The 27,333-nt window shown below is 36.9% G+C and overlaps 1 protein-coding gene across 4 annotated transcripts in view; it reads right to left on the bottom strand.

The window, feature by feature from the left end:
- The window catches only part of SLC25A12 (solute carrier family 25 member 12), a 52,787-nt gene extending 25,527 nt beyond the window's left edge, over positions 1 to 27,260 (bottom strand). The window contains exons 1-7 of one of the 4 annotated variants that reach the window (XM_087731120.1): positions 26,650 to 27,260; positions 24,993 to 25,046; positions 19,369 to 19,511; positions 13,980 to 14,095; positions 4,883 to 5,022; positions 1,954 to 2,100; positions 750 to 888 (exon numbers count right to left, since the gene is read on the bottom strand). In XM_087731120.1, coding sequence (XP_087587246.1) covers positions 750 to 888; positions 1,954 to 2,100; positions 4,883 to 5,022; positions 13,980 to 14,095; positions 19,369 to 19,478 — 652 coding nt within the window. In that variant the 5' untranslated portion in view covers positions 19,479 to 19,511; positions 24,993 to 25,046; positions 26,650 to 27,260. Of the gene's footprint in view, positions 1 to 749; positions 889 to 1,953; positions 2,101 to 4,882; positions 5,023 to 13,979; positions 14,096 to 15,978; positions 16,129 to 19,368; positions 19,512 to 24,992; positions 25,047 to 25,619; positions 25,710 to 26,649 lie in introns of those variants that run through there. The other 3 variants (XM_087731119.1, XM_087731121.1, XM_087731122.1) reach the window with 3 other exon arrangements.
- Positions 27,261 to 27,333: the final 73 nt, after the last annotated feature.

Here is a 27,333-nt window from a genome sequence, read left to right as displayed (position 1 = left end):
GGAGGATGAGGACAGGCACTTTATGCTTTCCTTTAGGGACAAAGATATGCAGAGCATATGAACGTAAGCCAAACAAAGAAGAAAAAAAAGGAACTTGGCATGCTGTTTACCACACATAGGCTTTGCTGGTCCCGTCCATACAGGTAATAAAATTGGTGATAAAATCTGTCATAAAATGACTACAAAAGCAATCCACTCATGCCTGCAGCAAGACTGAAATATGGCAACCTTTCATATGCACAGGGATTAGCTATGTCCTAACAGACATAAACTATATATAAAACCACTCAGGCAAGTAAGCACTAAGAAGTTATAAATTATTACCATTTTTCTAAAAATTATTTAATCATGGATAAAGTAACTAGAGCTACAACAACATGGAGATTACTGATAATGGACTTTCAAACTTAACCCATTCTATCACATTCCCTAGGAACTTTCTATCTCTAAGCAACAATGCATCTCTTCCGAGGAGTGGTAAAATCCTCAATAATGTACTGACTTGCAGTTATCCATTCAAACTAATAAGGCCAACACGGCTCCTGCCAGAATCCCAATTCTTCTCCTTTATGAGCTAGCTGAAAATCATTACTAACCTGTGAGGATGAAAATCACCCTTTAAACACATTCACAGTAGCCCTAACCTTGCATACTATTGCAGCTTCTGACTTGCCTTAACCCATATGCAACACCAGATCACAAATTGGACAGAACTAAAAAATTAATAAAGTGTAGGAAATATACTTTACCTTTTGTGACTTCAACATCTTTTCTTGTACCTGCTATATTACTGTATATCTTCCTAACGAGATCCATGTTATTCAAAAGGTCATTAAATGCATTGAAATAGGAGAAGCTGACCTGATGAGAAACAGTTCCACCAGCTACCTTTAAAAATTAAATGAATGCAGTTAAGTTCCTTAAGCCCTTTTACAACATCTTATTACAAATTACAGAAACATCCATTTGGGCAAATAAGGAAAGAATTAAAGATATCTCTCTATTCTTGTACCTTTACGATATTTTTAATAGAAACATGAGGGGAGAACTACTAGACAGGATACTATTTTTTGGTAAAAATTGAACATTAGGAAATGATCAGGACATAATCACATAAGTCGATTATTATTCAATTTATCTGATACACACACTAAATGTGTCACTGAGTAGTTTTCTAATACTCTTTATTTCTAAAAGACAAATGCATGTAAATGCTACTTCAGATAAAGGCACTAACTGACTTCTTGCATCACATACAGCAGTGACCATTTATTTCAGAGTCTAAAGTTAGTAGATACTATAAATTTTCCAGAAGATCGTATGCCTTATTAGTTAGCCAAGGCAAGATTTATAGCTAAAATAGTAAGGTTAAACTTATTACTTTATAGTTTATATAATTTTCATTCTTATATACTTTTTATACTATATACTTTTATTTTATAACTTTTATGTCATTACTTTTCCTACAGATCTTGCCAGACTATCACAGCTGTAACCATTCTACCTCTAGAATCTACATACAGACTTTCCAAATTCTGATCCGAAAAAGAAAAGAATGTAAGAGTATATAAAAGGACACAACTGTAAGTAGTCTCCACCTTTTGAGATCTGTCAGATATTCAAATATAAAAATTAGATGGTTTTGTCCTAAATGAATGTTCTTTCTGTGCCAAGTACAATTTTGCCGTGCTTTAGTGGAAAGTATAGTAGACTAACTCAAAGTGTTTCCAATGGCACTTTAACCATGTAAACCAGACTGCCAAACTTTTCCACTACTGCAGCCAAGGAGTGCTGCCACGTTTCGCTCTGCCCACTCTATTATGAAGGTGATAATCTCTAGCACCAAGGCAGTGATAAACAGGTAGGAGAAGACAAAGTGGGAGAGAAGCAGTAACATCTTAAAACATTACAGCTATTAAATACTGAATTCAAGGCACTTTTCTTTACACTTACTGAAACTAAATTTTCTTCCACAAATGGAGTCAGCATATGCGAGCGAAGGGTAACCATGATGTCATTGAAGTCCAGCCCAGTTATCATACCACTTTTATTTTTGTCTTTCAATGCAAAGGCTTGTCTTGCATGTTCTGACTGCAGCTCCTAGAATGAATATTCAGAAATAGCAGATTAGAAGCAAATTCTGTAACTCACCATTCACAAAACTCTCACTCATTTCATATTCTTACAGCATGCCTCAATATGTCTGTGTGTGTAGACCACAGCACAACTGCAGTTTAAATTTAAAGGCCAGCTCAAGTAAAACAAGAAGTCTGCATACTGATTCTATCCACAGATTCATTCCTCTGTCAAAGAAAAGCCTCAATTCAACTGTAAGGAAATACGCACTTTCACTAAATGATTTGAGAAATAAACTTCACATACCCATGTCCTGTCTGCTATCCATTCCTTTATTAAATACTTAACTGCTAGAGAAACTTCTGATATTGATTTTAAAGACTCAAAGTGAGCCGATCCCTTACACATCCAAGATGAAATATGACTGGGCTATTATAAACTCATTGAAAAGTACTTGAAAATAAACAGGAGGACAGTGAAAATTATATAATATAGATTTAGATTGCCCCCAACAGCTACCTCCCATAATGTCAGAAATGGTCACTCATTTCAGGCAATTTAAAACTCCTATACAATCTGTAAAAACCTTCATATAAAGCACACTGCAGTAACCTAACCTCAAGATAATAATGATGGTTGTAAATTCTATGTCCAGAAAAAAGTTGTTTCCTTCTATTCAAGCAAACAATAAAACACATTCAGCTGTCATTCAGACCTCTAGAAGCAGCTAAAATAATAACCATGTTCTGACAGACAATAAGAAGAGGGCAAACTATCTAGTTTATATCACCTTTACAGTAATTTCTCAAGTCTTATAACCTCAAGATCAAGGTTTTCTAGATCAGGGTGCAACAAGCCTTCTCTGATCCAAGTCCCAAACCCCACAAGATGCTGTTAGACCAAATAAGAAAACCAACCTGGTCTAAAAGGAGAGACAACAATATCCCACTTGTGTACATACTGAAATTACCGCAGCCCATACTACACTTCCTACTAAGGGTTTTTATTATATGATGACAGTAAGAGGTTACTGTATCTTACATGACAGTATATTGAACAATAAACATAAAAACAGAACAGGTATTTATCACTTTGCTCTGGGTTCCCAACAAAAAGATTCTTCTCACTAGCAATCTGGGCTTTTTCTGCACTAGTGTCCTGAATTTGTGCCTGGGACCACTTAAAATATGTAGTATCAAATGCAGGACACAGTTTATTCCTGGAAAGTAACACCAAGTTATACCTCAGCCTTGAAAGACTGTGCCAAACTCCAGTATCTCAATTCACAATACAGACTTCAGATCCTATCTAGTTAGACAGGTTTTTCTAGAATCTGCTCTAGATCTAGATACAGCTCAGTACAGGAAAGACACGGACGGGTTGGAGCAGGTCCAGAGGAGGGCCACAAAAATGATCAGAGGGATGGAACACCTCTGGTATGAGGAAACGCTGAGAGAGTTGGGGTTGTTCAGCCTGGAGAAGAGAAGGCTCCAGGGAGACCTCACTGTGGTCTTTCAATACTTAAAGGGGGCTTATAAGAAAGATAGGAACAGTCATTTTAGTAGGGCCTGTTGTGATAGCACAAGGGGTAACGGTTTTGAACTAAAAGAGGGCAGATTCAGATTAGATATAAGGAAGACATTTTTTACAATGAGGGTGGTGAAACACTGGAACAGGTTGCCCAGAGAGGTGGTAGATGCCCCATCCCTGGAAATATTCAAGGTCAGGCTGGATGGGGCTCTGAGCAACCTGATCTGGTTAATGTCCCTGCTCATTGCAGGGGGGTTGGACTAAATGACCTTTAGAGGTCCCTTCCAACCCAAGCTATTCTGTGATTCTATGATCTATTTTTAACCTGGACAATAATTACAGATTATATCAAAGCATATCTATCACTCCCTACTTTTAAGACAGTATGTCCAAAACTATTTTGTACCAAAGGCCAGCTCTGGAAGTGCATAATCTATTTTTCTTCACGTCTATTAGACAGAAAACTTTAAGTAATATCATGAGGTGATCACTGCATGTTAATTTATGGAATTGAGTGCAATTACCTACAATTCTGCAAACTCCTTTCTCATTAATTATAATGTACATTTCTCCTACTTTCCTCTTCCTCCATCCCTTATAACTGATGTCTTCCTTTACTTCCTTCCAGTATAATGTTCAATTCATAATATGTTTTTACTGTAACTTTTTGGCTTAGCACAAAGTCCAGTTCTAGGAGTGAGATCCTTTAAAGCCTGATCCCTAGAGGGTGCTTCAGCAACATCTCAGGAAAGCATATTTGGCTCCTGCGAAGTTGGCCGCATTTAAGACCAAACTCCCAATATACGTGTGGTAGCATGCATGCCAGTGAGAGAAAAAAAGGGTAAGTATTAGGATAACATTTATAAAATTAAAAGAAATGTTACAGAAGCTAAAACCTTTATATAGGAGGTTATATGGTTAATAACAACTGGTTGTATTAAGGATGCAATCTTGCTCTGGTTTTTGCTATTAAATTCCTATGACAGAAAAAGTAGACCCTCAATCCAGTTTAACAACAATCAGTAAAATGGTTAATTTCATAAACAGTATATTTAGTCCCATTCTTTTATAGGATGATATTCAAGTTAAAGCACAATGAGTATACACTGTTTACAGAACTGGTATGGAGAAATAACAGTTCATCGTAATTGTCAGGATTAGTATCAGATAATAATTATCACTATCAGAATAAGCTCAAAATTTATAATGGTATTAGTGTATTATTAGAAGTGCAAATGAATTTCAGTTCTACTTTGGAAGAAGTTTAATAACTGACCTGAAGAAACTGAGTGAACTCTGAATAGTTAAGATGCTTCTTCCTGTTATGTCCAAAATGCAGTCGAATGAACTCACAGTCCCAGTTGAAGGGGATTTGAAGATGAATAATAGTTTGTTCAAATACTTCTTTGACATTTGCTTTGGGGGAGGGAAAAACAACAAGTGAGTTTTCGGGTACAGTAAATCTACAAACATTCCAGGAAGGATACCAGCAAATGATGTTTTAAGCAGCTGTTTAAGAAGCTTTTTAGTTTGTTAAGAATAATTGCTAACCGAACCTTTACAGACCTGTATAAGAACACATTTGTGACACAATGTGATACTTTTTGTATTACTGCATAAAACCTTGGAGTGAGTGTTTTATTTCGTTTTAATTAAGAAGGAATTTCCCTCATACATGACAAATAAGAGCTAGTTTGCATTCTGATATAAAAATCAATAGTGGTTCTCCATCTCTGCTAGAAGTCAAATTAAGCCCTTTCTCAAGAGCACGAATACCTGCATTACAATCTCATGCAATATTTGTCATACTAAGTATGGTTTGATTGAAACTTGATTATTACAATCACACTGTCTGAATATGTCTATTGAAGATAGGTATAAGAAATGCCATCTAAAACATATCATTAACTCAGCAGAAAGCACCTTATTAAAAGCTTTTGATAAGGCCTTAGCACAAAAATCAAATCCTATAAAACATAATTGGTAGTCTCAGTTATTAAAATGTTTTAAGATAAGTGAAGATAGAGATGTCCTCTTTTAAATGAAGTAAAGAAAAAAACCTGTCATTTCAGAATATGGATTCTCCGTATGTATACTGTACAACTGAAATCTCAATGCCAAATGTGTTATCTGAATTCAGTCAAAAACCTCATCTGAAAAAAAGCATGCATTATTCATACACAGCATTGCCATGCTACAAAACAAGCCTGCTTTTTGTGCAGATTATCCAACCACATAAACAGTGTAACTGGACATCTATCCATACCACGTGAACACTTTTCAAAAATCTACCTCAAATTACCTGAATTGATTTATCAACTAACCTAGAACCTCCTAACAACCAAAGCAAAATGTGGCATATAGCTTAAATTTAAAACAAAGTACAGAATATTTTAGCTGAAAACACACCTCTTCTTTTCTGTGTTCAAGAGTAAATAGTTCTGCTAAAAGACAAAATGCAATGAGAAGAACTTTAGTATCATTTGGTAACTACATCAAGAGCTATTTACTTGGAGTAAATGTGTTGCTTTCTCTATGCTAAAGCACTACTTGATTCATTCTTTCTTCCAATTCTATAGCCATTCTACTAGTTCTAGATCAAATCTAGGCAAATCACTATATGGTTTTATCTTTTCAGTGAGGAAAGGAAGGGGAATGTTCAGAACTAATCTGTCTCAGAACGGGGACATACAAAGTAGGATTCCTTGGCTAGATCAGCTGCTTCACAGTTAGTTTGGGATTACATATTCAAAGGGCAGATTATGACTAGTAAGCGATTAAACTGTAATTGAGCCCTTACTTAAAGGTCAAACACAGACTATAGTCAAAAAACTGCAATTTAAACCATAGTTTCCACTGCAAGGTAGGCTAAAGGAGTTCTTCGGGTAAACAAGAAACTTAAAAAAGTGCCCAGACTACTTGTAACGGTCCACTCATGTCTATTCACCGGTATCAATATGCAAGGTGAGGGTTAAGAAAATGAGGGATAAAGCACCCAATACATAGTGCGAAACTGTTTTATTTTGCCATACTTCTATTGAAAGTTTTGTCTGTAGTAGATTTATTGATCATTGCTAGAAATAAAGGAACCAGGAGAGGTAAATTTAAATTCCCCACCTACCACTTATTCATTGCAGCTTCTGACCAAACTACCTAGAGTCTTCATGTACTACAAACACACACAGATCAGTGCAGCTCACTATTGAGCTTGCAAAATGGCACTGAACTGTGAACGGAATGGAAGACAGGCCTGCTTAATTGGATCTATTGGCTTGGCTACTAATGTACGAACAGGGTGCCAACTAGTGACTACTTACACATCTGTAACACTGACTTCTAATACAGACTGAGTTCTCCTAATGAAAACTTAGGAAAGAACATGCTGAAGCAGCCAGAAAATTTAAATTGTATTTCAATTGTTTCCAATGATTGCTTCTTTTAACCTTAGAGAAAGGTTAAAAAAAAAGTCTCACTTTTTTCTTACAAGAAATTATTCATACATGCTTATATAGACAGCTCTTCCAATTATTTGTAATGAGACTTAAGCCCCTGGTCTTTTCATAACTCTCATTCAAGCATTTAATTGTATACTCCTTAACTAACCAAGAACCGGTTTCCTACGCTATTCATTTTTCCTTCTTAAAAATGTTTAAAACTAGTCGTAAACACATCACAAGTCAAGATTCTTCAGCACATAAAAACAATACTGGTAAATAAATTAATAAATTTATATTCAATAGTTGAGTGTATTGGTACTTGAAGAATCCTAGTAGTGGCTAACTAGCTTTAAAAAATGGTATCCAAATTAGCCTGTTGCTCCTCTGAAAATTGAAGTGCCTTATCCATTTTTCTTCCACACGCAATCACTCACAATCAGTAATGTATACTGCATGTATTACAGCAGCCTGGGTTTAAGGGTATGCTGTTGTATCTAGTGCTTAATTAATTCCATGTTGGCTTTGTTTATGAAACATTTGGGGTACAGGAGCAAAACCATGTACCTGTGGTGAATAACTGACACAGTTAAAAACACTGAAACTCTAAATACAATTTTCCAAAGCCATTTGGGATTCTCAAACATCTCTAGATAAGCACTAAAATTTACTACTTCTACCCAAGAGTAGCAATGCTTTCTTCACAATATATCAAGAATACCTTTTTAATCCAATTTCATTGGCTGTTCTCTTATATTAAAGCAAATAGCCATCACCACAACTAACAACTTGTGTGATGAGAAGCAGCAAACGGACAATCAAATTTCAGAAATTATACATAATGTGATCATCACCTACACTTTCACCACTTTGAACTATGATCAAATGTCTTATTTTTAATTTATTTTTTTCACAGCAGAAGCAAAGCTCTGGGAACAAAGAAAACAGGTAACATTAAGGTACGGATGCTGAGGTTTTTTGCCTTTTTTTTTTCATCTCCCTCAGTCAAAACCCAGTAATGTTTCTAAATTAAGATAAACTACAAGTACTTCAAATTTCCAACAGAGCTATTCTGCAGGGGGCAAACAGCAAATTATTTTTAAACCCTTTCATTTTAGTATGACATTTTACAGAATGCATTCATTGTCCCTGTCAATACATGTTGCTCATTTACTAATGTCTTCTCCTACTCTTTGCTCACCTTTCCGCAGTGGAATTCTTTCCTACTGAGCTGATAACTTTCTATCCAGGCTTATAGCAATGCATTTTCTTCTCAGATAGGCATACAAGTCAGCAGCCTGATGACATACTCAACTTACCATCAGCCCCAGGAACAATAAACCTACTACTCTAGTGCACTAGTACATTACCTCCAAGGCGACCCACATTCTTTCAAGATTGCTTCAGAATTTCCCCACCCAATCATTTTAAACAAATTATAGATGCCTGGAGTAGCTATCTGCAGGCAGCATGCACATGACTGGCTCAACCTCCATCAAACACTGTTACCTATCGGGTTCAGAAAAACGATATAAGGAAAACAAAGTTTTTAGGCAATACTGAATTACATAGGAGGAAGAATACTTTAAGTCATAAACACTATGATGTCTTCTTGATGGCCCATGGTGGGCATGAGCTCAGTAGCTCAAGTAAGCCTTGAGGTAGTACCTATTATTTATTTTGACTTATCAGCTCCCCAAGAAGCAGAGTGGAAACCTCACACAATTCCAGTGCCATCAACCTATTAACAGAGTTTGCCATTCCCTCTCACTAGTGATGGAACACCAATCATGCTTCTTAGAGACACAAAAATATAAATGTGATAGTTTTAAGTACTAGTAGAAGTATGCTAAAGGTTTGTTGTTTAATAGGGTTTTTTTTTAAATCTGTCTACTCAGTCATCTACAGTCCCATTTGTACATATTTCAGCCTTAATGTACATAATGCATTTTAACATATTCTATGTTGCTATTTTTCACTATTTCTGCTAACAGAAAATTTTACATATTTTCACTTTCAAGCATAAAATAAAAAATCACAGTTAAAGGCAAAAAGACTTTTTTTGTAACACCTGAGGCAACAGAAGTATATTAAGAGTGATCCAAATGTAGGTAATACAATAATTACTTTGACATGAGAGCAAAATGACAAGTGGTGGGAAAAGTGAGAAAGATAAACTAGAAATTGTTACAATGTATTTCTACTCTTATTTTAAAAGGATTAGTGATTCCGTTTAAGGTTAAGATTAGTGACAGCCATAACAACAAATTGTGAATATATGTAATTTTAATGTGGACTTCTCCTTTTCCATTCCCTCTTGTTGAAATATGGTTTTGAACTTAATACTATATTATTACTATAAAAAATAAGGAGGGGCTCCCATCCTGCACTGCTCACAAGTGTTTAAAACTGTGGTTTAAACCTGAACCATACAACAGGAAAGAAACAAACAAAAAAACTCAAAAAAAAACATGAGGACAAAAGAAAGTCGTAACATACAGTGATGTTTCCTACATTATCTGCATGTGTTAAGCAAAAGATACTTGAAGACAGGCAACTAACATATGGCTACCAGGAAGCCAAGAAAAATAGCAGTTCTAGTTTACAGCACACTTGATAAAACCATGGTGGTTTTCTTATGTCCTCAGATCTGTAACCATGTGATTATGAGATTTTGTCTGTTTAGATTTTAAAGGGTTTCCAGCCTTTATGGTTGCAAACAATATTTTATAAAGCAGAACTCTTAAGATTAAATCCAAATCCTGGCATTTTCAATCCAATTGCTCTTTTGGAAATGGTGGAAGAGAGAGTATTAGGAGTGATCTGTTTTTCCTGAAAAATAATACTCAAAAGCAAAGAACTATAACAACATATATTCAACTCCTTTCTCTTGTTCTTCGCACTCACCTTCTTCCAGTGTTCTCAAACTCTATGTCCTGATTAAGGGAAATCTGAACTTTCTCTCCCCAACTAAAATTTGTTTATGGAAATAGATGGACAAGATTTCAGTATCACTGTATACCCAACTTCTGAAACTATTAGATTGATGTTTATTATTTCAGTTCACCAATATCATGGTAATTTTCATATAGTTGCACTACTAGGTATCCAATCCCCTTACTCCCCCCAGTGACTTTAAAGAAGAGGCCATTATACTCTGCAAAATATTTTTAATTAGATTTTGAGCTGCAGGATGTTTTTAAAAGCCTTATGTTCAGTTCCATAAATATTTTCCAATTATCTCCAAAATAATGTAAAAATTCTGAATACAGAAGAATCACAAACATGGAGGCAGTAAAATTGTTTCAAAATCTCATTATTTTAGCTCTATCTTTCTATCCATACCAGCACGGGTATTTAACTAAAAAAGTGTCTCTGAAATTCTCCAGTTTATCAGAGAATGGCCTTCTTTGTGGAAAAAGCCTTAAAATTGTACAGTCAATTAAAAGTGATACAGTCCAGATCATTGTATGGTTTGCCAAAGGGATAAATTACAAAGAATCCTTTTACTTCCAGTTAGACAACCTATTTTGGACAGAAGTTTCAGTGATAGTCACAGACTTCACCTTTTAATCACAGCAAGGATTATCTGCTTCAACATCGAAGCAAACCCAATAGCTTGAGCAGATGAAATATTCAGATTTGGTTTAACCTGAATTCAGGTCAAAAGACCTGCATAGAATAGCAATAAAAAGAAGCTTCCTTAGTACAATAGCATTAATTTTATGGAGCGTTTTTAAATATTTCGCTCATGTTAAGTAGCTTAGTCAGTTACATCCCATGATCAAAAAAGCAAAGTGGTTGTCAGTCTTCTCTGGTTACAGATAGCAACCCACAACAAGAAAAACAATGCATGAAAAAAAAGCACTTTACCAGCTTTAGCTGTTACCTTTTAAATATTTTACGGTTAAAGCAATATTGTAAGGGCTCATCAGCAACACATTTCCCATAAAATATTCACTTAGGAATCATTTATGAAGATGTACAAGCATTTGATCAGGAAAAGAAATTTTTTTTTCTATTTCTCCATGATTAAAAAGTCATTTAAACGACACTGTCACTTGTATCAATGGGTTATAAAATAGTCATTTTATTGCTTTTTATTCACCAAGCTGACAGCAACTCCAGTGCAGCTGAAACGTGTAAAGAGTACTGAGCATGCTGTACAGTTTGCTCATAGGTCCAAGTAGGACCAATTTCATGCTCTTGCAATGGACCTACTATACAAATATTGCAGCATACTATCTGCACATTTATGGCAGTCATTCGTACAGGATTTCTGGATGTCCAAAACTCCTGGAAAAACATCCCAAAGCAGTAAGAAAGTAGAAGACATTAAAGTGACAGAAAGCTTCCTGTTTCAACAATCCCAATTAACGTATGATATTGCACAGACAAAGACATTGATTAGCATAGCATAGCCGACAAGTATTTCTACCAAGTAGTTTCTAAAGAATCATAAACTCTTTGTCCTCTTCCATTTCTCAACTGATAAGACAGAGGTTCTTCTGTAATACAATTTAATTAATAGTTTCCTCATTGGAGAGTTAGAAACTAAACTTTTGAAGAGACAAGTGGCAGATTGAGGCTAAAGAGGACTGCAAGAAGCTGAAGTGCTCAAGTACGGTCCGAGTCCATGTCAGTAAATAAATCCTAAACAGGAGATGTGAACCCGACTGGAGCAACTTGCTTTCAAATACAGAGCCAGCTCTAAAAATCAACAAGTACACTTAACTTTCTCCAGATAACTGAAAATTTGAGTAGATCAGGATATTTTTTTAAAATGCCATACAGTCATACCCAAATGATTTTGAGACATTATCTCACGCCCAGCAAAGCCAGTGTTGGGTTCAAGTTACTGGCCTAACAGACCCAAGTTGAATCTGTGTTCCACTCTCCAGCACCTCCACCCCTTGTTCCAGATGCACAGTGCAAAAAACCCTCAGTAAATCCATGTCACTTCTGGCAAGACTTACTGGCTTGAGTTAGCTTTGCAATCAATGCAATCACATCCACACAGCATTGCATCCGAGGTAGAAAATTGACTCATGTTTGCTCCCATAACCAACACGGTTTATCTGCAGACTGGATACATTACACACTCATAAAAGAGAGCTCACTTATCCAATATCAATTCTCACACTGATTGGCTAAACTTACTCCATTTCAGTATATTTCTAATAATCTATCACAACTTTTCACTTTAAGACCTGATTTTATATATTCTCTTATTTTTACATGAAACTAAACTCTGAGCCTTTCTGTTTACGTGGTGTGCAAATGGGAGTGCAGGACTCATTTATAAAACAGCCTCTATAGGCCACAAGACTGACTTGAAATTGACTGCAGTTACCAAAATTTTTCCTACATGCACTAATTTGTATGATATGCCTGTGAAGTAAAAATAAGTAGCCCACGTTACAAACAACAAGAACAAAAAAAAAAGCAAATAAGCAGCAGTAAGTGCAGGAACTGCAGCACAAAAATATGTACCACTGATATGCTACAATATACCATTAAATATAGTAATAAGTGCAATAGAATTAAATTTGTAAAAACAATAGTAAATTTTAAATTCCCTGAAGCGTTTCGTATTCAAGATTTATCAGCCTTATAAAAAAAAATACAGCAAGAAAGATATGGAAAAAATTATGCCGTTTCCTGTTTTACAGGTTTTCTTGTTTGTGTTGTTCTTTTAGCCTTTAACATAATGATGTGCTCATAAAAATAACAATTCTCAGTCTGATTGAGGAATCTATATACAACTGAAATTACTTTTTGTTCATTTACGGAACCAGCTATTTCAAGTGTGTTCACGGGAGCTAGAAAGTGGATATCCCCGTTCTGTGAGATTATTCAATACACCATCATTAACATGGTCACACTGATTGTAGTAGTTTGTCTACTTCCTAATGACTGCATTTACTGACTTCACCTTTACTTAAGTTCTAAAAGATTTTCTTTTCAAAATGTTGTGTATCCAAATTGCTTAGTATTTGACCCTTCAGTTAACGATGTAATCTAACAGACATCATAAGTCAAGCAGTTTGTTTCCATAAAAAGACCCTTGCATTTTTTTTTTCAGCAAGTTGCAACAATTTTCATAAGAATGAAATAGTACAAACAGCAAGTGGTTACAAATCCAAGCATAGTTTGTATTTTCTTTATTGACAGCTTTATTCTTTTGGATAGAAATAACATTTAATTCTCATTCAATTTTATTAAATTCTTAGCAGCAATTTATCTTAATTTTCATAAACATGAAGTTCTAAAAATAAGACCTAGTCCTCCTTAAACTGCCATGTCAGTAACAGTTATTCAGCAACATCATAAAGCAGCATAGTTAGTCTAAAGAATTTTGTCCAATTACTAATTTACGTGATTAGAAAAAAAAAAGTAACAAAACTCAAAGGCCATATTTTCTTCCTGATTTTTCAAATATATCATCTAGTTGGAAGTTACAGTCATAACATTAAAGTAAGATTTGCTCCTCAAGAAAAGGACCACTAAACTAGGAATTCAAAAGATTAGACCTCCCTCATTTCTATATTGTGCTCTTACTGTATCTAATGACAATTCTTCAAAGATATGTGGAGATCCAGAACATATATTTAAAATCCCTCATCACTGAAGAAATCCAAAGTCTATGACATAGAATTTTACTTAGGACGACACTGAACAAAACAGCATTGTATTAACTGCTCCAGAAACATGAAAAATCTTGATTCAAGAATACAGAGCAAAATGTATTTCGTTTCTGTATATTTCTTAAGCTTGTACCACTTGAACAAAAAAAAGTGTTTTACTCATGCAAACTCTTACAAAATCAGTGCAGTACTGCACAATATGCATTTCTATGCACCAATGGTGATGAACCATTATTACAATTTATGCTATTATAATCACTTTCTTAAACAGTTTTTCTTTAGATATTCTTACCAAATGTTACTTCTCCATTGCCACTCTTGTCAAATAACTGAAAAGCAACAATGAATATTGCATCTGGAGTACACAAAACAGATTCAAATGCCAAAAATTCTTGATAGGAAATCAACCTACAAAGGAAAATACAGACGTTATAAAGATTTCAAAAAATTATTCACAATACCAATGATACTTTGTGTTTGATGCTCTAGAAAACTGTATGATCCAATTATTAAAATAAAATTCCAATATAAAAAAGTTAAGACTCTACACTAGAAACTGAAAAAAGTATTTGTTACATTTATGTAGTTACTTAACCTTTATGCAACTCATTTTTTTCCTCTATAAAAGGACTGAAATCTTCATATCCATCAACAACAAAATATAATCAATTCTCAGTGAATACCTACAATTTATTACCTTGTAATTATAAATGTAAGCAGAGAGCACTTAAAATTAAGACATAAAAATCCACAGAAATTCTACCACCATTAAATTTCCAGGGCTGTCATTGTATTACTAGCTTATATATGTATTTCTACTGAGAAAGAAAAGATAGTTTAATGCAAGTATAGGAATATACTATACAATATACGTATTTTCCTAAAACAATGTATAACATTCATAAAAAACAAACACGTTCAGAAAAAGTTATACTTTACTATGTATATAGAAAAAATATTACACTTCAAATATAACATGGACCGCAAAGTCATGTACTTGAGGACAAGAAAGAAAGAAAGAAACTATAAGAACATTTGGACATAAGGACAGTTAGACACGACCAAGGCAGGGAAGGATTTGAGCACAACAGCAGATCACAAGATTCTGAGCTGTGTATGCAAGACAGTCACCATATAGAAAAATGTAACTCAGGATGCATTAGGAAAGCTGTTTCTTTGCGAGATAAGGAAGCAGCGCTATCCCCAGACAGGGTTCCCACATCATCTCTGGAATGCAGCAGAGAAATCCAAGCCCTTGTGTTCAACATATATAAACTCAGACTTGAATGTATGCATACGTAACTTATTAGGATAATCATAAATAAGTTTTCTAGAGGAACTCAGCTTATTCTGACTAACAGAAAAAACATTTAGAAGGGATCCTAATGCTGTATGTAAGAACAGCTGCAGAAAGATAAGCCCTACGCCAGGAGAAAATAAAGGATAATGTTGGCACAAGAACAAAATCACATACACATAAAGGTATTTAAAGCAGGCATATACTGTGGCCTTTCCAAAATACTGCAAGAAAAAGCCTTCGATTTTAACAGCAAACTTGGTTTATTAAAACTACTGTGTGTTTTCATCCTTGTAAAAATAGGGGACTTAGCTTGATGACTTAGAATATTCCATCCCATTACAAGTTCCTGAGCTCAGTTTATAGAAATAAATGATGGGATACCTATTTTAGCATCAAATAAATTATCAATGGGAATAAGAATTTTAATTAATTTTTTTAAATCAAACAAAAAAATTACTACTTCAGTAGATGCTGTTAAAACATAGAATATCACTGTAGATGGTACGTTTTCCTAGAAAATGTACATAGTTGATCCAAATTTAGTACTCTTCATAGGAGATCATTACCTCATAGTGATTACTTCACACATATACTGCTTACTGCCCAAGAGCCAAGTGTAAGTTCTGTAGGTAGGGGGGGAATCAAGCCACACTATTCATTAGTTTATCTAGTCTTTCTCTGTCAAAGTACACATAAAGCAGAACTGAGATACTTTAAACAAGGTTACATTATGTTAACATTCTTGCATATATGCATTATGCAGAAAATACAGAAAAAATGTAGTGATTTTGAAAGGAATTAAGATATGGCAAATACAGAATTATGATATTAATTTGTCATACTTTAGCCACAAAAATCAAAGATGTGAGAATGGTTCTTCAGATGCAAAGCCAGTTTCATCCAAAGGATGATCTTGATAAATAAGGGTTTAGTATCAGAGAAACAGAATAACATTTAAAATAATTGTAAATATTATCATTTCAAAATATACCTCACGTACAAGCGTAAACCTGACATACAAATTAATTCCTAACCAGGAAGCTTTATAAATGACAGAATCAAGTGACGATCTCTGTAGAATTCATTCGCAGAAGCCTGAACCTGAAAGAAGCCGTCTTCAGAGGTCTCACTCTAACAGTGCCTACAGCAAAAGGAGATAGACACATTCAATTTCCTTTCCATATATTCGATTTGCAATGCCTAAGAGCAGGGATATCCCCTGTGATCCTCCATTATCCATTAGGGCGGAGATAACAGGAGCTGGATTAAACAGAATGATGGAGCTTCCCACCCAATCGCTACTCAAATATCATTCAGTGAACCCGCTGCATTACAGAGTCCGTAACAATACCAAATCACTCACCTTTCGTTTTATCTGTAACATTTTAAAAAATTTCCTTTCCTCTTATTTCTTCTGTACCGTTACTCTTCAAAGGCACAAAGTCAGTCGTGTGTTTACAATTCTTTTCTATCTTTCCTTTTTTTCTACTACAACTCTTTGCTCTTTTTTTCCCACACAACATAGCTTTTAGACATTATGTATAGCTCTGCTGTGACTCTCCATTATGTGAAACATCAACTCTTTCTTCAGGACTTAGCTTAAGGAGAACACATTTCCAAATTTTAAGAACGATACATTGATAAGCAGAGTGGCCAGAAACAAGCAACTAAAATGAAGACTTTTGAATGACTACTGTGAAATTTGAAGGTTTGAAGGGAGAAGAAAATCTTTGATTTTAAAAGTGCAATACCTACCAACGTTAATTGACTTATGCAATTAGGAAGCTGGTTTTGGCACACATATATGTAAGTACATTATTCAGAGAGGATATGTATCCTAGTTTCAAAAGTAGTGCCTGCAGTCTGATGACATAGGAATGCTTACCTACACCATCAGTGAAATCTCATTGTATTAAACAGATAGCAGACAAGGCATTTTAGGCCAAATTCTAATTTAGACCTCATCACATTAATTTCTCAGAACATGCATTTGTAACAATGAGGAAGAAACACTTTTTGAAAGTGAAAAGCCATCAGTTTTAAGGACTACCTTATGGAGTTCCACTAAAGCAAACCAGTCTTATACTGTAGTAATGGGAGAAGGCAATAGTACACTGGAACAGTTAAGTAAGTATCAAGTTACCATCAGGAAAAAGTAAAATTAGATTTTTTTAAACATATGCCTACAGACAGCCAGTTCCAAAATGTGCTTTTTTCCTAAAGTGCCAAACTTAAAACTAAATCAAATAAAAAATTATTAACAAAAAAAAAGTTACCAAAAACACTTTGCATGTTTATTTGAAGGGCAAGCAAGGCTAAAAGAATATGATAGCAGATACAGGAATTAAATGTCTTAACAGAACCCAAAGCTTCTCAATGACTTGCTGTGTGACTTTGGGCTGTCATTTACTTTACAAATGTCTGTATGTAATAGGACTACTGATACTTCCTCGGACTTCATAAAGTAACTTTAAGCCCTTGGAAAGATTCCAGAATTCAGGTGAAGATTACAATCATTATTCATGCTACCTATTAAATTCTCTGTACAGATTATATAGAGTCTGGACTTTGATACATTACAGCTCACTACAAAAGGAAGAACGTGAATGTAAAAATAAACAAATAATTCAGTGATAATGGGGGTATAACAAATTCTTCACATGAAATACAGATTAGAGATAAACATAGATTAAAACATTTAGGAAAATAAGTTTCAGACAAGTATCAACAGGTATTCAGACAGACAAACATTTTGTATTGCAGACCATATGGTAATAATTCCCATTACCACTGTTCCCATACAGAAGTAGATAAAGCACACTTACCCATATTTGATTACCTCACTTCAAACATTACCCAGATTTAAAACAAAAAAAAACACTAAACCAACCAACCAACCAAATATATTTACAGAGAAAGCAACAAAAAACATGATGCCTCAAGGTAAAGTTCTGTTGTAGCAATAAAACAAATTTTTGATTTCTTAATGTAAGAAATATCCTATTATAAAACATTTTCTGAAGAAATGCACACCGTAAAGGATAACCAACAGCTTTTACAGAAACAAGATACTCACATGTTGGTTAACTAGTCATCAATTAGATTATTATTTCAACAGATAAATACAGAATAGCATTTTCAATGCATAACAATGCAACAAACTGCAGCCATGTATTGCAAACAGAGACAGGTTATTTGGATTTATCAAATGTATGTATATATCAAATGTATATATATATCAAATGTATTATCAAAATGCTGCAGCTTTATAAAATAAAAAAAATCATGTAACATTACATCAAACAGGAGATCCGACATTTGTCATTTAGTGTAAAATGTATATAGCATACACAAATTTACTTGTAAAGCACAGATACTGTGCAAGCTGCTCAGGATGCTATGCAAACTAATAAAATATTCTGAAGCAGAACACAGGAAAATAAAAACATTTAAGTGATGTCAAAGGTCGGATTTAGACTCACAAATCCAAGGAATTTAAGGGGCTTTCAAATTTAAAGTAAGTTACACCTATATATTTACAAATGTATTGTATACTATTTTAACCGCAACTTTCTTCTCTACAAGATACCCACTCCCTTCTGCATTCTTGACCTCTTCTCTGATCCACCTTTTCACTTTACTTTAACAATGTCCACGCTTCCTACTACAATCCAAAGCCAAAGCTAGAAGCCTACATAAAACAAGAGAAAAGGCTCATTTGAAGACAAGTGGGTTAGAGGGTACTACCTCAGTGGAGTGGGCATTTTGTAAATTAATTTCCGAGAACTGTCTAAAAGCAAGTAATATAATCTGTAAGCAGAGTTGGAAAAGCTTTACGTGGTGTGACCTTATCTTGATTAGGCAAACACCTTCTTCCTTCATAGAGTCATTACTGTCTCTCTTTCCTAATAGCCAGCACTTTAAAAAACTCATCAATGGTTTGATTTGAATTGCACACTACAGAAATAAGAAAGCTTTTTCATAATTCCATGTTTAATTACAGGTACTAAAGACTCTACGTAATATCTAATCATGGATGTGAGCATACAGAAAAGAACTTTTCCAAGGCAATCATACTACATTAAACTTATTGGTAGTTCAACTTCCTCTGCATTTGTAGTAATTGTTAAAAGTCCATTAAAACAAATCTTAATTTAAAAAATGCATTGAACTCTTCACTGTTAAGTACCATAGTCTTTCCCAATTTCCACAAATTTATAGTCTACTGTACTTCATTGTACTTGACAAAAAAGTTACCATCTAAATAAGTTTCAAGTGTAATAAAATCAATAATGTATTTTAGAAGATGAAATTATCAAACTCTTTCACTCACGCATTTACCAACGCATTACAAGCTTCTAATGGAAAGCAAAATTCTCACCCATCCTTTGTTTGATCTGCCACTCCAGCCAACAGCTGCACTGTTTTAGGATTGTAACGCGGATCTGTATAAAGTCCTAGGTATTTTTGCACAAAATCTTCTGGGGTCATGTAATGCTCACCATCTTTCTCGACACTGGCATACTAGAGTGAAAATAAAAAACAAAACCACACAAACAAAAGTGAATCCATTTAGATGCTAATTATCCATGATTACCGAACTAGTATCTTTACTGAATATCAGTTAAAATGGTGCACAACTGTCTGCACATAACTGCTCTGAAATTAAAGGGCTTGATTAAACTAATGGCGTTACTGTCCTAGTTGCGCACCACAACAATCAGATTATCCCTGTAGAATAGATGTGTTCACATAATGACCAGTATCTTCTAATAAAAAGACAATTACGTATTTTCAGAAACTGTCAGGTAATTGCATAAATTTATAAAAATTACAGCCATGCTGTAGCTTTCCATTTGCAGCTACACTGTGAAAACACAGCACATAAATTTTCTTACACTTTCTAGTGCCAGATATCTTCTGAATAATTGTTCCTGATCATTCTTAAGTTTGTTTGGAAAATATACATTATTTCTTTTCTCTTTTTGCGAGAGAAAACTTTTCAGATTAATTTTTATCCTGAAACTAATGGTTTGGGCATTTTTCATTTAAGTAAAAATTGACATACAGACAAAAAGGATTTGGGTCAATTGAAACGTTTTACTTTGATTTTGAGTTTTATTAATAATAAATTTTCAAATGAAAATCACAGGCAAATTTTAGAATTGCATAATTTAAATATTAATAAAACTAATTAGAAATAAAATAACCAAATACATCTTTATTACTTGTACACCAAGACAACTGCCACATGTCTGTATCAGTATTCTTACCAATTACTTTTCTGTTTCAAATCATTAATCACTGGTTCTTATCTATAGGTCAACTTTAAATTAAAAGCGAACTTTTTAGCATAAAGTAAATTGCATGCCCTCAGCTGTCCAGTTACACTGTGTAATACCAATACTGAAAGCACCACAAGTGATGAATAAAAGGGAAATGTATTGTGAAAGTTCATACCCCTCAGATCTTGTTTCAAGATGGCAGTATAGTTGCAGGAAAAATGTCTTGTAGTTTATTTATGATATGACAGTAATCTTACAAATAAAACTTAAGTTTTCAGATTGCAAAGTTAAACTATGTTTGCATCCTGGAACACAGGAAAGTAGCTCGCAAAAGATTTCTAGTTCCCTAAACTACTGTGACACAATCCAGTTTGATGATTGAGCTTGTTTCTCATCATTTTTGCTCACAAAATCTGTAAGCAAGCTTATTTAATAGTTTAAAATCCATCTCTTCCGTGCACTCTTTACTGTACAGTCTACTTGTACACACAGTGATTTAGATGCAGACCTTCAAACATATACATAGAACTGTGTTCATTCTGAGAAAGTGAAGTTAAAAAACTACACGGCTGTTTCATTAGAATTTTTATTTGCAATAGAATTAGTGATTTTAATTAATATGCAAAAATGTAATTCGCCTTTCCAGGTTCTAGTCATTAAAAGATGACTACATAAGCATTCTCTGCAGAAAAAGAAATGGCAATGCCCCCCAAGACCTATAGTGCAACATCTATGTTAGCGAATTCAAACTTCAGTTAATGGCCTTATCTGTAATTTTTACATTTTCCACTATATACTGCAGTATCTTGATTCAGTTGACACAGCTTTATGTGAAAGAGGAACAAAATGGGACCTTACTCTGCCAGGGACCCACAGGAATTAGAAAATTAACAATAACACCTACACACAATACCTGTTGAGGTGTAACACTCCATTACGATAAAGGGGATCATTCACGTCTCATGCTTGTTTCAGCTGTACGCAAGCCAACCAATTCAGTCATAACAATATTTCAGTGTAAAGGAGCTTGCATCTGCATCAATGCCTGCTTAAGCATCTCCTGTATCTCCTGCACAATACCAGCTCCCCACATCACCTCATCACCTCTTCCTCTTCCACCCTATAGCTGTGATGACAGCTGTTTGCAAGACTGCACTGTAAACCAGATTACTGAACTACTCCAAAATTAAAATAGATTATTTCCACAAAAATAGGAACACAAAGCAGTGGACAGGAATCCTTTAATTCAGCACTGCTGCCGACATGACAATATAATGAATGAAATTGTGGCTTCATTGAATCAACTCAGAAAGGTTCCAGTCGTATACACAAGTGACTAAAAAATGCATTATGAAGCACAATTCTGCTGCAAGACATGCAATCCAAAGGAAGCTTTACGTATGAAGGACCATCAAACATGCAGAGTATTGAGTGTATCTTCAAGAATAATAGAATTCAACTGTATGACAGTAGAGCTCGTATCAAAGAGTCAAAATCTAAATGTCATAATCTTTTTTTCTTCAGACACCAATTTATCTGAGTTTATTAAAAACAGTGAATTGTTTTACAATAAAATCTGTCTGTGAGAAGTTTTGTTAAAAAAAATTTGAGACAAAAATAATTAACCGACAGATACGTTTTGCTCCATATGAGAAGGTCATGGTATTTTGAAAGAGCTTGGCAGCGAGCCAATAAATTAAGGCCTAACAAAGTAGCTAGGCTATGTATTTGAGCACGTATTTACTTTTGTCCTCAAGTTACCTTTTCACCATACAACTTAAGTCAAGAATCTTTTAGTACAAAATAGACAATTGTAAATTGTATCTTAATTTGCATATAAAACATAACACATCAATTAAATCTGTATTTTCCTCAGTCTTGAGTTATATTACTTTATAACACAAAATTCTTACTATACATTTATAAACTGTCTCAGGTAAGCACTTGATGAATTTGCATGAGACTTTTCTTTAAACATCATCGCATAACATGAACACACAAAAACTCTACTTGTACAGTATAGTGCTAGGTATCGCCACACTTTCAGAAACAATGCTTTCTTTGAAAAACTGGTTAGTTTTCAATTTAAAGGGGTTTTCTATCCCAATTATTTTATCTGGGCAGAGGAGAAATAAGTTCCGAAACAAAAGAGACCTATGGGTACTCCTACCGTATTTTTTTTTAATTAAGCTACGCTATGAGCAAGAGATTCAGGACCTTTTTAAGTGGGAGGAAAAAAAGTTTCCTGTATTTAAATTGGAAATTTGTTTTTGTTTCTTTCTCCACCTTGCTGGAACAGGTTCCACTTGTATTCAGCAGGCAGGAAATAATTCAACTATATTCCCCGAGGGCTGACTGTGTCTTGCCTAAGAAAAAAAAATGAAGTCTCACTAAGAAATATGATAACTGTTGTTCTACATAACTCTTTTATCCTTCAGTGATGGTTGTGACTGAAGTCAGTGGTTAGCAAACATCTGAGACGTAACTTATTTGATGGTGTACAAACAAGAAATTTCAATGCCTGCATTTCATAGTTACAGGATTACATAGAAATAATAGCACATCTTTTCAACACAAGTCAAATTTAAGATTTTTAACAGTTTAAAATAATAAAACGAAATACATAGCAAGCTTCAGAAATTCTAAGAGAAAGGTATATACTGAGCATCCATTAAGATACAACTTAAACTGGATGGACAGAGGACACATATCACATTAGAGGATCCATATGAACAGAAGGAAATTTAAGTACGCTCTCTATGAATAAGGTGGATGACGAAAAGGCCTAGAGTTCACATCTTCCCTTGCGCCCATTTCCAAGGGAAGCCAAATTTAGGAAGGAATGCACGCCCTTTAGCTGAAGCTCACGGAACAGGCCAGCACCCTCAGCAAAGAGCACAATATATCTGACCCCTGATGTGTGCAACACTAACAGTATTTCATAACAAGACTCTCTACAACTTAGTCTTGCAAAGAGTGGGTTCTCTTTTGATTTTTTTTAAAGTTTGCAACTAAGTTTGCTTGCTATCTATCAAACAAAAAACACAATTTCAAACTCAATTAAAATCAAATATAATCCAAAATAAATAGGAACCCTCTTTCTATGCCAAAGGTGTCTGTGTTGTTTGTCTTTTTTTACAGCAAATCTCAGATACTCAAGAGGAGACAGGAGAGCTTTTGTATTTTTCATTCCTCAGAGCACAAAACAATCCACAACTTAATTTGCATGTTTCTTTGAAGATTGTAAGATAGACATGGGAAAGACCAAAAAGCTGTTTTAAAGCCAGTAGACTGTCTTTTAGGTCAATAAAACATGTATTGTCATAGAGACAATTTCAAGAACCAGCTGTACAATGTTCTTCCTTTCCACTTTTCCCTGTATGACCAAAATCAAGGACTTCAAACAATTTACTTATTTCCAGAAGCAAGCACTTCTACTGACTGGAAGTCAAGACTCATAAATGTCCATATTACCAAGTTGAATAGAGTACTTTGACACATTTCACTTTTTTGCAATCAAACATGCAAAAGTGTCTTGCCAAAAAGCTGGAAGAGCTGTGTGATGTTCTAGAACCACACATTTTTATATTGTATTAACATATATTTAAAAAAAAAAAAATTCATGTTGCTTATTTTATTAACCTACTCTACTGTATTTCTTATCTACAAAAGCTAAATGTCATGTCAACAATAAATGAACCTGTGATGGAAGATTTTTTACTGGAAACTAAATGCTGGGCTTTCACAGTCTGATTCCAACATTCTAAGTTTTAGCACTCAAGCAATGTTACCAGTGTAATCCAGTATGCAAAAGCAAAAATCTGCCAAAATTATGGTTGAGACATAGCTTCTCCCTCTCAGGCAAAAAGGTATCTCTGTCTAAGTATCATACGTGGAAACTGTTAAATAATATGCTAGGACCAAAAGAAACATGTCAAAGATGAAACAATAGATTTTATTATTCACAGTATTAGCTCTAATACTTAATATTATACTCTCTCCTTTTTCATAGAGTAAAGTTTCTGGAATATACTGTATAATATTCAACATAAAGGGAAAGAAAAAAGGTATTTTAGTGATTTTGGAAATATTAGCGGTCCGACTATGGACCTAAAACATAGTTGTTCTTCATATTCCATCTGCCTGATTCAAACCTTATTATCAAAGTTTTAGGATTGATTGGATTTTCCTTTTAGATCGTGCTTCACCGTAACTAAGGGGAATGGAGAAAACTTCATGCTGTTATTTATATATGTTAATTCTAATGCCCTGCAAGAGATAGTATTATGAAATACATCAATCTTAAGTAATCAATTTTAACTTCTAAAAACATTGCCAGTCGTCCATTCATTTGTAAGAGGAACACATATAAACCCCAAGGACAAAGCATACAGCCATGGAAGAACAATTTTTGAGAGTCTTGCAAAAGTGTATTTGAAAACATAACAGTACCTAGTTATGGTTATAATTATTTGCTTTATAGAAAATTAGAAAATATCTCATAAAACTATTTGAGATTATAATTTGGAAGTGGGTAAGCACAATTTGTGTCAGGAGCAGTTTCTCCTCAAAGCCTGAAGGCCCTTTCAATACACTGTGCCTGCAAAGTGAACTTTTAAGCGCCCCACAAGCACGACACGTGTATGATGCCGTGGCAAGCTGCTGAAAGGGCAAGAAATAAAAGTCTGTCAATCAAACAACATTAGACAGATCTTTTTACCTGCAAAAAAATATTTCGTAGTTCAGCCGGATCCGCTCTTTTGGTTGATTGCACCTGTAAACACAAGCAAGTTAATGCTTCGCTAGCCGGGCTACTGACAGAGTGTAGACAAAAACCGCCGTGCGCGCTGATAAGGGCAGCAATACCAGGTCCCTTATCTGCCCGACAGGGCCAACCTCAAACATGACCCCGCTGCGCCTATTGCGGGACTCCACAGGACCCCAGGGCCGATGACAGCTGTCAAACTCCGGGCTGCCCGGCCGAGGCGCGGCGCCCCGGCCCCACGCCACGCCAGCCCTCACCGCCCGGCGGGCCCGGCCGTTACCGCCCGCGCGCGCCGGATAACGGCCCTCCGCCCGCACCCGCCCCGGGGCGCCCCGCGCCCGCCGGGCCCTCGGCCCCGCCGCTTCACCGCGGGAGGCAGAGGCAGGGCAGGCTGCGCCGCCCCGTCCCCGGGGCCGCCCCGCCATCACCGCCCCCGCCGGCGGCTCCCCCTGGCCCCCCGCGAGGCTCCCGCAGCAGCGGCCGCCTCCTCCCGCCGCCCGCCTCGCCCCCGGCCGCTCCGCGCGGGCAGGCGGGGGGTCCGCCCGCCTCCTCCAGCGACAAGCGCCGGAGGGGGAGAGTCACCTTGACCGCCATGCTGCGCCCGCCGAGAAGGAGGAGGAGCCGCCCGCCGCTACCCACCCGCCGCGCCGCCGCAACAGCCGCCGCCTCAGCGCAGCGCTGTGCTGTTGAGCGCCTCGCCCTGCCCTGCCCCGCCCGGCGCGGCCCGCTCCCCTCGGCGGGCTCCCCTCAGCGGCCGCGGCGCCCGCCGCAGCTCTCCGGGGGCGAGGGGAGCGGAGCCGAGCCCACCGGCACCGCCGCAGCCCCTGATCCGTGGCCCCGGCGGGCGACGGGCCAGCCGCGGCCCTACCTCCTGCCCCGCCTGCTCTCGGCCGGGCACCTCGGCGGCGCGGCTGCCCCCGGCCCCCGCGTTAGCCGCCGCACGGACCCGCCGCGGGCGGTGCGGGTGACCCCCATTAGCGCGGTTTGGACGGCGCGTCACCCGCCCCGCCAAGGGCAGCAGGAGCGCGGTGGCGGCTCCTTGCCGCGGGGCTGCTGGCAGCACCTCCACAGCGCAAAAGGGAACTTCAGAAATGCTGCTGAAACTCATTTCTGGCCGAACGTTCCCTGGAGGGTCAGACGAGCGATACCTGTTGATACCAAGTGCTGAAACTGTTTATAGATCGATAATCTGGCAGCATGGCTGCAAAGTGGTAGTAGCCCCGTATTTCTAACAAAGAAACAGAGGCACGAAGTGATCAATTCTGGCTGGAATTCAGTAGCTTCCGACAGACGCTCCTAATCGTTTAGCAGTACAGCCCGCTGACTTGCTTTGTACCTCAGAAGGAAAAACATGCAGGCCACCGCCTCGAGAAAGAGGAAATTTATACTTTGACAGTTCAATCAGTGAGTGCTTACAAACCCTGACTTAAATAATACTGCATGTTTTGTCTTGCTGTACTATTTCAAGGGCCCAACGAGATCTCTTTTATTACACGTCACTGGAAAACATGAAAAGGACAGCTCCTGTTATACCTCAGATAACACAGGGAGATATAAAACTACAGTACAGTAGCTGGGAGTTTATTATGGTAGTTACAAAAGAATGACTCACCTCTGTAAGTTTAAAACAGCTAATTTTCTCTCGAACTTTTTTTGGCTACGGGTCAACAAAAACTTCCTGAAGATGACTTGGAGCTCACACACGACGTATGTGCCCACCTGCCAGCTGACAGCAGAAAGAGTTTTGCTGGAAATCTGCCCAAGTATTTGACCACTAAACTGTCTTGTTCAGCAAGTCCATGTATACGCTACTTGTGGAGTAACAGTGTGCATCAGAACACAGGCCCTTAAAAGAAAATTGCAGAAATCCCCATTCCAGCAGTGGCTGTGACAAGTGGTTCAGCACATGGCTTTCTTTTTCACTAATGATAGATAAAGCTCTATTTTTTCCCTCAGCCGAAGCTTCACAGCGGCACTGAGCCGTGAGGTCTGCAGGTGAAGAGCGAGCGGCGTTCCTCCGAAGCGGGAAGGGAAGATGCTGTCTTTTAGGCCTCTTCACAAAGGCTCGAGGTAGCCCAGGGGTCGGGGCCGGGCTCCGAGGCGCTCAGCCGCCCGAGGGGAAGGCACCGCTCCCCCTGGGACCGAAGCGACCCGCGCCCCGCGGCCGCCGGGGCAGGTGCGAGGCCGCTGCAGGCAGCACGGCGCACGCGCGCCGGCCAAGCCGAGCCGGCCCGGGCTCCCGGGGGCGGTGCCCTGGGGGCGGGGCTACGCAAACGAGCAACGCGCGGGTGCGCCA

This window comes from Nipponia nippon, unplaced genomic scaffold (genome assembly GCF_047370975.1).
Source record: "Nipponia nippon isolate SJK-2023a ecotype South Korea unplaced genomic scaffold, ASM4737097v1 scaffold_5, whole genome shotgun sequence".
NCBI lineage: Eukaryota > Metazoa > Chordata > Aves > Pelecaniformes > Threskiornithidae > Nipponia > Nipponia nippon.
Note: the sequence above shows the minus strand (reverse complement) of the source record. Positions and strands in the feature narration are given on the sequence as shown.